Below are 14417 nucleotides of genomic sequence, written 5' to 3'. Positions count from 1 at the left end.
GCCAGACAAACTATTCATAAATGAGGAAGGGGTCTCGTTATGGCCAGTTTTCGGATCCAAAACTGACTCTGCTACATACCAACAGTCAGGTTGGAGGTTGAGAAACGGAAATCAGCCAAATATAGACCCAGCATACTGGATTAAGAAACTGATTGAAACCTCCAAAGAACGGAGGGAAACAAAGCAGAATTTAACAGAACTCTTCATCACTACATCGGGAGCAGTTAAGGCAGCTTCAAGAACAGTCATCGCCCGTTGGGTCAAAACAATTCTAGAAGAAGCTAAGATCACAGCTGCCCCGGGAAGTGTACGGGCAGCAGTGGCGTCACTTAACTGGCTGGATAATTTTAGATTGGATGACATCCTGGCTCGAGGGAACTGGAGGAGCCGGGACACCTTTGCCAAATTCTACAGAAGGGAAGTTAATACTCCCCTAGAGGTAAATAGGGCATTGTCTGTAGCCTCCCTATTCCACCCACTGTAACACGTGAGTAGGTATTCCAGTTTTTTGACGTATTATAATAGATCACATTAGCGTTAGTGGTCACCAGTCGATAACAAACAGATCTCAATAAAGGTTTTAAATGACGGTTCAGGCTACATAATAAAATAGTTTTACCTACCAATAAAACTTATATTATGTACCTAACCTCATTTAAAACCTAGGCAATCACTGCCTGGTGAGAACTAATGAGAAAGAATGCCGTAAACAAAAGTCGCATAGGGGACGCTTTACTTTTGTGTAGCATCTGGTGACCACTTGTCCAACACAAGGTGCTGAAAAAGAGCGGGAAAGTGCCACGCGAAAGGGAATTTGAGAATGCTTCTCTCAATAAAGGTTTTAAATGAGGTTAGGTACATAATATAAGTTTTATTGGTAGGTAAAACTATTTTAATTATTAGGAAACCAAATTCATATCATGTTTGGGACCAAATGTGGTTTCCCAATAATTAACGGGTTAAGGGATAGATTGTAGTCTTTAGGAATATAGATATAAAATGAGATTGCTGTTCTTATTCTGTTGAAACATTGGATGGAAGGTGATTCCAAGGATAAGCATCGTAGATTCCTTCAACATTTGATACACAGTTGAAATTTGCCAAATGCTCAATACTCCTACGCCATGGGTATCTTTAGGACCTAGGATTGCTCCTTAATAGCACCAGACGGCGTCCGGTGCTAGTAAAACGTCAAGGGCGCTGCGTTAGATGTTATCTGCGCTTTGGCTCTTTGGTAAGTCGGAACGGAATGCTCCAATTACACCTGCACTGGACCGGCTCTGACAGTGTCCCCAAAGATGACGTTAAGCCTTCAGGGCCTCCTGTGTGGGGTTATCGTTTAAAAAATGATTAATCTGTCAAACCACGGAGCGCATTGTTAAAGAATGTCAGCTCTACTAGTTCCAATAACCAGAAATGTTACACTTTTATGTAAGACGCTGATAACATTTTCCGAAGCTACTACTTTAAGAAACAAACTCTTGTTCTGAGAATAGACAGTTACTTATAATCCTATTTTACCTCTGTATGTAATTCTGAAAACTTAGTTATTTAGTAATCAATGGAAGTTTAAACAAAAGTACCAAGAAATTAACATTTGTTTCATACAATAATTAGGTATTTGAATGTACTTTCATAGAAATCAAACGCTTTGTGGTGTGACATTAAGAAACATAAAACAAGCAAACAAAAATAGGAAATGTCCATGAAATCAGCAATATTTCCAAGAATGTAAAACATGCGTATGAATAAAAAATTCATACTCAAACATATTTACATAATTTTTTTTGCCACGATTTTTCATATTTTAAAACTAACTCGTACCCTCGATTTCCAGATCAACACGTTGCGCAACCAGCTGTCGCAAGAAGCTCAGCGTCGTCAGCTGTTCGTTCTGAGGTCGGGTCGCCACGGTCGGGACATGCAGCGCCTCAGGTCCGCGCTGGGAGATTCTCTGCGCACCGTCTCACGGGTAATTAAAACTAGCTAACTAGAGAGATGGACGAATGAGATTTAAATTTCTATGCCAATAGTTACCCCACAAAGGTTAGTTTTTTAAACATTATCTTAATACTATAGCAAAGGAAGTGTGGAGAACCAGGAACTGTGTAGAGTAGAAAACGACCTGCAATAGCCAACCTAATCTAAGGTGTGAGCTACCACGCTAAGGCTGACTCACACTGAAGAACAGTGTCAGGAATGGTGCCTCTAAGATACAGGGTCGCATATTGGAATATTTCGACTTTACCCCAGCACTCGGGGCTCTGCTAGGGTGGACCTTTTATTTCCCCAGATACTCGTGGGACCAAAAATGAACCATTCAAACAAAAAAACAAACTAGCACCGATGAGAGGCCGTTGTTGAACCTAGGGGGAGTTGAGGGGAGATCTGAGACCAGACTCTTCCCTCGTGGGGCCTTCAGGGAACCCAAACAGAGAGGGAAAACCTTTATCACTACAGGATCCTCCAGCGAATCCGTACCCTGGAAAACAGGGACCTTCACAATACTTTAAAACATACTTAAAATAATGAGTTGAAATGAGAGAAAGCACAATGGGCCCATGGCCTGACTGCTCACGGGAACTATCCATAAATCTTCTCTAATCCGTAATTAATAATTAATCTCTACATAGGAGGCCCTGAGAAAAATAATTTCTCTCAGAGCATTTGTCATGTTTGGGAATGCAGTGTGTAGGGTCTTTTTAATAAAAAGAAAGAGATGAAGTTCCGAGGAGGAAAAAGGTGTGAGGGGTAGGTAGAAATCCTGGGGGTCATTGTGTCCAGGAGTTACAGACGTAAAATTCATCCCTCCTACTGCCGTGTAAGCCGATGGGACAAGAGGGTTCAGCTTGAGAGGTCAAAGGGTCTCCCTCATCTGGCCACTCTTGATCCGGCATCCCACGCAGTTGGTGGGCAGACGCATACCTGCTAAATAACCGAACATATCGAATCACTTGGGGTGACCCATGGCAGATGTGTTGGTAATCCAATGAATGGTTGCCAGGATCGATTACGAAAATGTATATCGATATCTAAGGTATAAAAGAAGGCAGGGGCCACTGTTCGTACATGTGATTTACGGTAGAGTGGGTACGATGTTGGCGACACGCATTGTGCATGCAGTTTCATACTAATAATGGTTCATTACCCATCTCATTTGTTTCTTTTATCTATAGATAGATATAAGAGTTTTTATCATAAACTTGGAAATTTATATTATAGAAACTTGTAAAAACTAGTTTCAAGTACTAATTTTTCATTATTTACACAATATCTAAAAATATTTATTTAGCAAGTAAACAAATTTTGCAGATAGGTCACTTTGCATAGGGTAAGGCAAAGTCAATAATACTTTTATTGATTAATTAATTTAACGCTTTTAAAATATATTGTAGGTATTTTGGGTTGTTGAACCATAAATAAATGGCTGCGCCTCCAGTTAGCACAATTTTGTGAATCAACATTTTTTTATACAAGGCAGAAAAAACGTCATGTGATTGATTGTAGGTAATGTTGTATGCAAAAATTAAAATTTGTTTCTAAGTGACAGTGCAAAAAACGTTATCAAAAATATTTATTGCTGATAAAAACATTCCATACTTAGTTTGCTGATTTCAAATACCTAGAATATATTCATTTTATTGCATAATGTCACCACTGAAATATTGCACAACTAAAGGTCGACAAAATACAAATGTACATTTGTGGTAGAGTGGCAAGTTCCCTGGTTCCAGACCCAGTGTTATTTTTTTTATTTTTATTTTTTTTTTTTTATTTAGGAGAAAAAACAGATACAGATATCAATTGACAAGAATATACAAAACATCAACTAGAGAATTCACCTGCATCCAAACTATTTCTCACGAATTTACTTAAACAGCAGTTAAAAACATTTACAAATATTTTGGCTTATAAATAGGGGAAAAATATATACATAAGAATATTATTTTACAAATAGAGATATGAAAGAAATGCGCAATATTATAAGAATTTACAAATTATTTTTGAAAAAAATTAGAGGGTAAAACAAAAATATATATATATATAAATAGATAAACAATGTTAAATAGAAATTTAAAAAAAAAATATATATATATATATATATATATATATGTATTTAAACGAAGTATGTCTAAGTTGTTTACTTTGAACTTTGTAGGAAAACAGTCTTCATCGCAGGGTTGAAACCAGGAGCGAGCAAATAAAATAAAATTTAATGATTGTGTTATTTGACAACAAAAAAGTATTGTGTATTATATTTCTACCACGTTCCAAAGTGTTGCATACTCTCAGTACCACCCTGGTGAGAAATCACTCACCAGAATTGAAAATTTGCTTGTAATGGCTTTGGTTATGTGTAGTGGCGGCTCGAGAACTTCGATGACGAGGAATAACTTTTTTACATGTACTGAAATCTCACTACCCGAAGAATGTATAAAATTTCTCAAACAAAAATGTTCATGGACAAGTCATATACATAATCCGACGTCTAAACACAAAATAAATTAAAATCCAATTTATACAGAATAATAAAAATAACGCAAGAATTTGCAAGATTTTCATTGAATTTAATTCAAAGGCAGGCGATTCCCTCCCGAAACAGTCCGATAATTCGTCACAAGGGATTAAAAGGATTACGCGGTGTCGCGAAATGACTACGAATCTTTTTTTTTTTTTTTAACGGCGTAAACGGTTTACACGGTTCTATGCTAACTCAACACAGTGACTATTCTTCAACACACTTTGAAAAAGTGATATAAAGTCTTTAAAAAAAATTTTTTTTTAACCTAACCTAACCTACTAACCAGTTAATAAAGTTTTTGTTTCATCACTTTCCATGACTTTATATAACTTTGTAAAGATGTGATGAATTATCATTTTGATGATATTTCCGGTCACCGGTTTACACATAGTTCCCGTGAGCACTTAAAAAGCACGAAAAAGTTGAGTTATGTCCAAAGTATGCGTACAATGCTGTAATCATGGTCTATAAGACAGTCATTGCTCGAGTCTCAATCTCAATAGTGTCGTCAAGGAAGTATGCAGAGCGGACATTTGTTCGTCCGAGGGAACTGTTTGAATTTCAAGCTTCTATTATATTTGTTCAAATGTTCATTTGCTAGTTTCTGTAAGGAATTCAGGAATGTCTAATGGGGTTTATCCTCAGTGTATTTCGTGATGAACTGCCAATGGTTATTTATATTATACACCCACACGGGCTTTTACAAATAAAATAATTAAGTGGAACGGAAATGATAAGGTAAAATTTGCTATTTAAATTTTTTTAAAGGTTTTTACTTACCACGGCAGTATTTTGCTAACATTAACTCCTCAGGCCTCAGGCATATTCTGTCGGAAGGTCGGAGTATTTCTGCTTTGCAATAAAATAAAATAAATGGAATATTTCTGAATGTACATGTAAACTGAAAACTGTGATGAAATATGCTCCCAAGTTATATTATTTGAAATTTTAAAACTTTTAATGGAAACATAAAAAAATAAGTTAAAGTGGGCTCACTTATTAGACAAATGCATTAAAAACGTTAAAGTCACCTCAATTTTTTGACATTTCATATAAAAATAATTAATAAAAAATTCAGTCTCATAAGTTTTGTCAAATTGCGCTCGGAACCTTTGGTTTCATAAAGTTGCACATTTTCATTCTTCTGTAGTTAACTTCTAGATTTGAATACAAAATGTGGTGTTTTCTTTTTCTCACAATGTTTAGATCAAATTTCTCACCATAACAGTACGGGAGACACAACGATTTCTGTGAGACCATATTATGAGTTGTATTGTGACCTGCTCTGAATAGTCAGGTAGTTCCACACCTTCTTCCCCTCCCCACTTCCTGTAGCCACACACTCCCAAAATCGGTGACGCTGACTTGTGCGGTTATCATAGTAAAAAAATTGTTTCTTGTTTCATGGAGAGTATTATTTCTGTGTTTTTTGAAATATATTTATTATATATGTAGTTAGATTGTGGGCTTTATTCAATGGTTTCATTTCTCTTTTGTAGGAACCAGCCCTCGACTCCATGTTGCTGGAGCATGAAGCAAGGAAACTGGACAACACCCTGACCCACAGCCTGCCACACTTCAGTGATGATTATGAGTCCAAATGAGTAAACTCGCTCATTAAAAACTTGGAGCCTAAAGAAATCAAAATGAATCAACTAAACTACGTGAATAAAAAACTGATGAGTCGTTAATATTCGTCATCAAAATGATTCAATAGTAAAATTCTTAGAAAAAGTTGAACTTAAAAAAGTTCAAAGGTAATCTAATCTAGTCGATGTGGGAGTTCAGAGATCTCAATAGCAATGGAAGTGAGTCAAAATGTAGTCAAACTGAAAAGTTTGTAGTAGATATATGTAGAATGTTTAGTATCGATGTGCAAGAAGTATTTAAAAATTGGAATTTCATGTTATTAGGATTGTCTTATCACTGCCTGAAGGTCGAAGTCTTGGAATTAATATATTATTGTAAAGAAATTTAACTAAATTGAAAATTTTCTAATGCAACCATTTTGAAAAGTACGCAAATAATATTGAACGAAATGTGTGAACAAAATACAGAAACAGGAATAAAAATACCTTTGTTATTTATACAGGTAAAATTTTTATTTTAAATCATTAAAAATAATAAATGAAGTACTTATTTTAATAAGTCGTTTATATTCTAAAAGAAAATATTATATGTAATATGAATGGCAAAAAAAACATTTATATGTACATTTAAATGAATTTCCCTTTGGTTTGAATAACAAACATGGAACAGTAAAGAGAGTAAATTTAATGTGTTATATACATTTCATAAAGTATTCACTATTCCGCCTTCAACAAGGTTCGGTAGGAGAGGTTTGGAAACATATTTATCATAATTGCCACATGCAAGTCGGTCAAACTAGGTTTACCTACTATGTATAACTTTAAAATTAAAAATGTAAACTTAAAGATGTTTCGAGGCTAACAGCCCACACTATGGAAATTGAAGTAATGAAAATGGCCGTAACAAGTTGTTGTCAAACTTTATTAGTTGTGATTCCAGCGAACTTTAGACATTACAAATTATACAAAGCAACCACTGCCACTATTTTATGAAATTTATTGTCCAAATACATTTGTAATAATTATATTTTCTAACGCCTGATATCTAAATTTTATACAGTTTTTGTTCCATTCTCATTCCAAATTCATAATGTAAAACCATATATATGCAGAGTTTACTGGAAGGCACCCGATGGGCTAAATAACATATCATATCATATCCTATCCCAACTTACGTCATGAATAAAGTACCAACTCTCATTAGCGCAATTATTATAAAATGAATTCATTTGATTGTGGTTACCCACTGTAGTTTCCTGTTTATCCGTCTCTCTCGGTACCTAATGTACTTACACTTTCTTAATCGAGCGACTATGCAGATAAAGATAAACAAACAAACTAACCATTGTATGTTGATTAAGTAGTTAACATTGCTTTGTTATAGAAAGCAATTATAGATTATGCAACTAAGGAAGGATTTCATTTTGTCATTCATTATCAAGATGAAGTTAAGTGTCATCCATCAGTAACGGCTTACAGCTCAAACAGTGTAATGAACAAGGTGAAATCCAACAAAATTAATTATTATAAAGGAGTTTATTTAAATATTTTATAACCTAAGTAAGTTGGCAGTGTTAGGATGAATAGTAAACTATTGGGAGTCAAATTGGCAAACATATATGTTAACAATAAATTGATTATACATTTTGGTTGCACCGTGTTAAGTAAACCATTAACATTGCCAACACTAAACTATTCATTAGACACCAGTGTATTTCCTGAAACTACCTGTCCATTATAATATGAAACAATATTTCAATTGAGTTTTACGCTCAGATGGTTCATTGTCAAGTGTTTGTTAAACTATCGAACAAGGTTGTCAATTCAATAACAGAGCTATTTCAATTCAATATTCAGTCAAAACCGCTACAGCTAACAAATTGATTGCATTTTAGAAGGAAAATAAACATACATTTTGCATTGGTTTTTTTTTTTTTGTAAAAATCTATATAGTTTTTGCTCTTCTTTCAGCCTCATTAATATTTGACATTAGATTAAAAATATAATTTATTAGAAATCCTATTGTTGGGCTCGATCTTCCTAGGAAGATCATGTTTCACCTAGGGAATAATTAATACTCGGTAACTCAATACCTAGCAACAGATAATAATAAAACATTGCAAGTTACAATCTTATCTAAGGTTGCCACCTTTGCAAGATTATAATATAAATAATATATTGACGGCTTAGTCAATACGATTAGTAATGGAACAAGATGCGTGCATTATATTAGGCGTTTAAATAAAATCAGCAAAGCGGAGTACAACAAGGTTCCCAGTTGGGTCCTGTTTATATTACTGTTTTAGGGATGAAGGGTAGACCAAATAAAAGGTGTTCAGGTAGAAAAATAATGAAGAAATGTATTTACATAAATTATTTATATTCCATTTTACAAAATATTTAAGCATAAATTTTAAAAAAATGTGTGAAATAACCAGTCCATTACATTAATCTTTTCATAGATAAAAAAAATCATAATTCATTACATGGAAATACCAATAATATAATAAGTTGAACTAATTTTGTTTGTTTCTGTTGTGGGTGGCAACCCTAGCTTCACCCTAGTGATGATCACGGGACAGTTTGTTAGTCAATCACGATGATCATTAAACTAATTGTTGGTCATGCTGGTATTGGATTGATTCAGCTAACCACTGGTTCTCCACATAAATTGTATTAAAATTACCTAACCGTTATATTAAAGAAAAACCCTTATTTGTCTATCTGCTCTCTGTGACTGTGTCTATTCTTGTGTGTCTAGAATGTTGACAAATGCAGTCGGAGGGAATGATAATGTTTTTCGATTCTTAAATTAAATATTGAAATGACGCTGAAAGACCAGCCAAAGGCAAATTACACGTAAATTATTATTTAAATGCATATTCTTTTTTTTTACTAAAACGTTTCTATTTCTAAATGTCAGTATGTAGTAACATGTGTCACTGTTTAGATATTGTCAGTAGGTATTTATTGAGAATGAATATAATCACAACATTAAAGAATGAAAACAAGAGTTTTACTTGAGTTGACCCTAGATGAGCACAACCAGAGGTGTGTGGGCCCATATTAGATGAGTGTGCGTGTGTGTTGCATTGACCACTGGTGGTGAGATGAGTCATGACAGTGGCGGGGGGGGGGGACCAATTGAACTTGAGTTTCTGTGTCACTAATTACTGCATGTCACAGTCTTATCACCAGCCAACCAAGTTAAATGAATATTTCACATTCCACACCAATCAAGAATGAGATGAGACGGAGGATTCGCTGGTTTTATAGATTGATAAGAAGACAGAATTATAGATTGATGAATGAAGTATATTCACAAAGAAGTTGTTGCATGATAAGATAAAATATACAGGTAAACTTTGCACATACAATAATATTATAAGAATAAAAATAAATCAGATCAATGTTATCCCTATCGTACATGGTACATGTAACAAAAATTATAAAGGGAAAACATCATTTAACATTATTGAATTTCTAAAAATTTATTAACATACTATAGTAAAAGCGAAAAACATTTAAAATTACATTAAATGACCCATTCATATGGAAAAAAATCTTTCAATACATCCGATAACCTCGCAGAAAGATGACCGTCTGGCGACAGTCGATCAACTGAAACTCCATCCTACGCTGGAAGGTGTGGGGTGCCACTTAGCAAGGTACAATCATGGGCAGGGGTAACAGCTAACAGTACAGTACATTACAGTACATTACAGCTCGGCTACAGGCTACAGGGCTACTCTACTGCCTACCTCACTACTTCACAGGGCTCTTTCCCTTTCCCGCCCCACCAGCAGCAAGCAACTCTACCACAATTGACGATTGTCCAACAACCTTGAATTACAGGGCTAAGCTATGGAGTCTCAGTTATCACATTATTATTAAATATAATTGAATTATTTAACAATTTTAATATATTTGACAAATTATCCGTAAAATTCATAATATTTCATTAGCATCCACCGATTGATTGCGATTGCTTGAGGGGCCCCCGATGGAGTCGAGTGCCCCACGGGGAGATAGACAGGTAGATCTGGAGATGGGAAGATCTGCTGGACAGTTGGCTCCGTGGGAAATGAAGATACACTCACTGAGACTAAACATAAGCTGCGAACATTTGTCCCAGAATGATATGGAAAGAGTATAGATAAAATATTCCAAAATATAAAAATTAAACATTTTCTCGTAGAAGTTCTGGGCTTGAAGGGAACAAGTCTTAAAGAGAGTCTTTTCAACTTATTACTTAAATATATACCTAGGTATCTTTGTGTAAGTGTAACGGTCACTGCGTACTTTTATAGTTTTAGAGGAGAACGCAGATGGATTTCTTTTTCTTGTTTAGTTTCTTCTCAGGAGATTTTTTGTTGATTTGTCGTACTAGATCATAAAAAGTGTCGTTAACGTTAATTTTGGCTTTGGCTGAAGTCTCCATGAAGGCGCAGTTGAACGTCCTCGCCAGACTGGCTCCCTGCTCCTTGCCCACCACCCTCTCGCCCTCCAGGTCGCACTTGTTGCCCACCAGCACCATGGGCACGTCGTCCGTGTCTTTGACTCGCAATATCTGCTCGCGGAGGTCCTGCAGATCATTGAATGTGGACTGCGCCGTGATAGAGTATACCAGCACGAACCCCTGCCCGTTCTTCATGTACAGGTCCCTCATGGCCGTGAACTGCTCCGTGCCTGCCGTGTCCAATATCTCTAGCATACCTTGTTGTCCGTCCACTTCTACTTGTTTTCTGTAACTATCTTCGATAGTAGGATCATATTTTTCGACGAAGATGCCTTGTACAAATTGCACTGTCAGAGCCGACTTTCCCACACCCCCACTGCCCAAAACGACTATCTTGTACTCACGCATATTATTATATTTAGTTAAACGAAATTATTATTAAAATTATTTATATATTATACAGCTAACAAGCACATTAACTAGTGAGTTATTGCAAAAAAGCTTCTATAAGTCAAACCGCCATGACACCGTTAGCTGGGCGATGGCTGAAGAACTGAGTGTGGCGAGCGCACTAAATTAATGACTCACATTCCAAACCGCGAAGCATTCCAATAAAGTACTTACTCAATAAAACGTTAAAAATACGATATTGATGTTCGTAATTTTAAAAATTCTATATGGATTCTGCCAAAACCATAAAAAAATACTTAATGTATGTAAAGTAAAACCTATTTTTTAACATTTCAAATAAAAAATGAATGTGAGACATCTATGAAATCATAAAAGAACTTTTGACAGCTTATAAAATTATAAAATGTTCAGACTGGACTAGTTTAGCAGGTATTTTTATAGATGTCAGTATAGACTAGGTTATGAACTTTATTATTACAATAGAGCATTGTTTAGCGATGACTCAAATATTATTAGGTAAATCTGTTCAATATAATTATACAGGGTGTTAAGGGACGTACTTGATTTACTTGGTAAATATTTACCTACGACTACCGTTTTTACTACTACAAAAAATTGCCCCTTTAATAACGCCTGCTCGCGTCCCCTTTAGAGTTATATCCCAGTTTTCAAGTAGTTTGTGGGCTACGCTAGGTTTGTATAGACTGGTTTGTGATTTAATTCTACCTAATCCAACTTAACCTAACATGTACGGAATATTTTCTCAAACGGTAGTCGTAGGTAAATAATTACCATTTACTTAAACCAGTGATTTCTGACATTATTTGGAATAAAAATGTGTGTGCTTTTTAAATTTTTTTTACAATGTTTTTTCCAAAACGAACATTTTTTTTTAAATTCCACATTTCATCACTAGTCACTCAGCCGATGTGGGGTTTTGTGGTTACTCGGCTGAGTATCCAGTAATGACAAGTGGAAGACTTAAAAAAAAAAAAAACAATAATGTTGGAAACGGAGACCATAGTTTTAACTCCAAATAATGTCAAGAATCACTGGTTAAAGTAAGTCAAGTACGTCCCTTAACACCCTGTACCTAAACTACGCATACTTGCACGTGAGCGCCCCGAACAGAAGAATTTGAGGGTGTCGTAAATTTATGGTTATTTGGATTACCAATCTCCTTTGACAGTTAGATAGGTAACTAAATATATATCATACTTTATTGATATTCAGAGGCAGGTAATATGCACGAAAATACCCTTTGCCTCATAGCACGTACGTAAAAACTTTACTTGATAAAAAATTACTTACGTAGATTTAAAAATATTCGTACTATCAGCAGATCAATCAGTCAAAACATAATAATCTTCCTACAAAGGAAAAACCAAGAATTTCCAGGAAAAATACTGATAAGATTATGATATTTTAAAAATGAAATGAGAAATCTGTAATAAATATCTAATATATATTATTAAAAAAATCGCTTTTCCCTAGACGCCTAATTTTCTTCACAACCAGCCACTGCCACCCACCGGTGGATATAGTGGTAGATAGCCCTTGGTGTCACATCGAAAGTAAGAGAGTTTGGTGGGGGTGGCTTAGGCTGGGTAAGAGTGGGTAATTAGGTAGATTTAGGGTGGTAGGTAGATTTGTGTGTATACCACTTCGTTAATGGCGGTTCCTGCAATGAGGCAGATAAAAAATATAGAAAAAGGCGTTTGTAATTGCCGCCAAAACTACAAGTCTGTTATTTTTTATAATAATCATTGGAAATAAACAAAAATCGAAAGCATTTATTGGTTTGAGCTTTAAACTAAAAAACGTTGAATATTTCTGAATGTTATAATTGATTTATTTATTTTAATAAATTTTAATTATAGAACTCCGCTTTCATATTTTTATATATTCAATAAATATATTTCGATCTTTTAAATGCTCGTATATATATCCCCAAATCACGATTAGATGGCATAGCACGGTCTTGCACGAATCCTTTCAATTAAATTGTGGCTTGTTGTTTTCGTGTAGGTTTCAAAAAAGGCCCTAAAACCGAGTACGCCCATTCCCCCTTCACGCCGAATATAAGTTATACCCCGTTCACACAAGGCAATTTTAGTTGAACGACTTTTATGGAACGACAAAAATTGAACAAGATATCGTTCAGACGTTTTAATTTAACTCGAACCGATATTGTTAATCAAAATGGCGTCAAGTGCTATCGTTGTGTGCGTCCCTATGATTTCGGACCTTTTATGAAACGAACTTTAGAATGTTAAAAAGCACAAAAAACGTCGTATTTGGGCAAGAACATGGATTATAAGGAGAAACGAATTGGGTGCTTCTAACATTATATTGAGAGAGATGGCGTTAGAAGATACCGAAAGCTATCGTAATCATTTGCGAATTTCGGAAGAACCATTTGATGTACTGTTGTCTAAGATTCAAGAAAAAATCCAAAAACAGGATGCAGTTATGCGCGCGGTTGTCCCGGCAAAAACTAAGTTACAAATTACACTAAGATAACTGGCAACGGGGATTCTTTTTCATGTCTGGCTTATATGCACATAGTTAAAAAAATATGGTATCATCAGAGAAGTGTTCGTTGCAATAGTAGATGCCCCAAAATTTGCTATGAAGATAAAAATAATTATTTTTTGAAACATTCAGAGACGTGTTATTTAATAATAATAAATAATTAGTTAGAGTAACATTTCAAAAGTAATATTATTAATTGCAGTGTCACGGGCATTCTTATTTTTGTAAACTTCTTGCTTCTGATCCCAAAGACAGGGATAGCTTTGGTATAGATCCATAAATATGAACATCATATCATCCAACCACTTAATACATTATTTCCTTTAAGCAGATGCCATGATGGTAGGTACTAGGTACGCATAAATAAACCACTCACTGGGGAAGTTTTTCGACCGCAGGGAACTAAAAATCGCAAGCGACTTGAAACATATGTTCATACGTTTCGATTCCGCAGGGAAATCGAACGATGACTCATAATTGAACAAAAAAAGTGGACGGACTTTCTACTTTCGTCGCTCAGCTAAAAACTTGATGAACTCTGTTGAAAGGCTGTTCACACTTGTCGATTAGCTTTCAAGTGTCACTCAAAACAGACTTGATCAACTAAAATCGCCCCGTGTGACTGGGTTATTAGCTTGTATGTAAATATTTCTAGTGTACTCTGACAACTTCTTTCACACCCTGTAAGCTCTACAAAGAATTTAGGCTGCCCCCCGAACTTGGAATCTGGCGACGCCCCTGGACGGTAGCTGAAATGACCGTGTGTTGTTAGTTTGAGGCGCGTCTCAACCCTTCCGAAGTAGCACGGATCGTTTTTTTTCATTATTCAATTGGTAGTTTATCACATGGATTTTATCAAACCGCCAATGCACCTCGTCTATTCTAAGATCAATTTCATAAA

At 35.2% G+C, this 14417-nt stretch overlaps 2 protein-coding genes across 2 annotated transcripts in view; one reads left to right on the top strand and one right to left on the bottom strand.

The window, feature by feature from the left end:
- Window positions 1-6469, top strand: part of Root (ciliary rootlet coiled-coil, rootletin) — an 89929-nt gene extending 83460 nt beyond the window's left edge. The window contains exons 33-34 of the mRNA XM_089639582.1: window positions 1838-1972; window positions 6022-6469. Of these exons, the coding sequence (XP_089495708.1) occupies window positions 1838-1972; window positions 6022-6126 (240 nt within the window). The 3' untranslated portion in view covers window positions 6127-6469. The remainder of the gene's footprint in view (window positions 1-1837; window positions 1973-6021) is intronic.
- A 193-nt stretch (window positions 6470-6662) lies between these two features.
- On the bottom strand, window positions 6663-11129 carry Rap1 (RAS oncogene family member Rap1). The gene has a single exon (XM_089639581.1). The coding sequence runs from the start codon at window positions 10976-10978 to the stop codon at window positions 10424-10426; it is 555 nt and encodes a 184-aa protein (XP_089495707.1). The 5' UTR covers window positions 10979-11129; the 3' UTR covers window positions 6663-10423.
- Window positions 11130-14417: the final 3288 nt, after the last annotated feature.

Source organism: Hesperophylax consimilis, chromosome 14, assembly GCF_061612785.1.
Source record: "Hesperophylax consimilis isolate HC1 chromosome 14, BYU_Hcon_1.0, whole genome shotgun sequence".
Taxonomy (NCBI): domain Eukaryota; kingdom Metazoa; phylum Arthropoda; class Insecta; order Trichoptera; family Limnephilidae; genus Hesperophylax; species Hesperophylax consimilis.
Note: the sequence above shows the minus strand (reverse complement) of the source record. Positions and strands in the feature narration are given on the sequence as shown.

Excerpts from the sequence above, each read along its gene's own strand:
- Rap1 (XM_089639581.1), bottom strand. The coding sequence starts at position 10,978 with ATGCGTGAGTACAAGATAGTCGTTTTGGGCAGTGGGGGTGTGGGAAAG.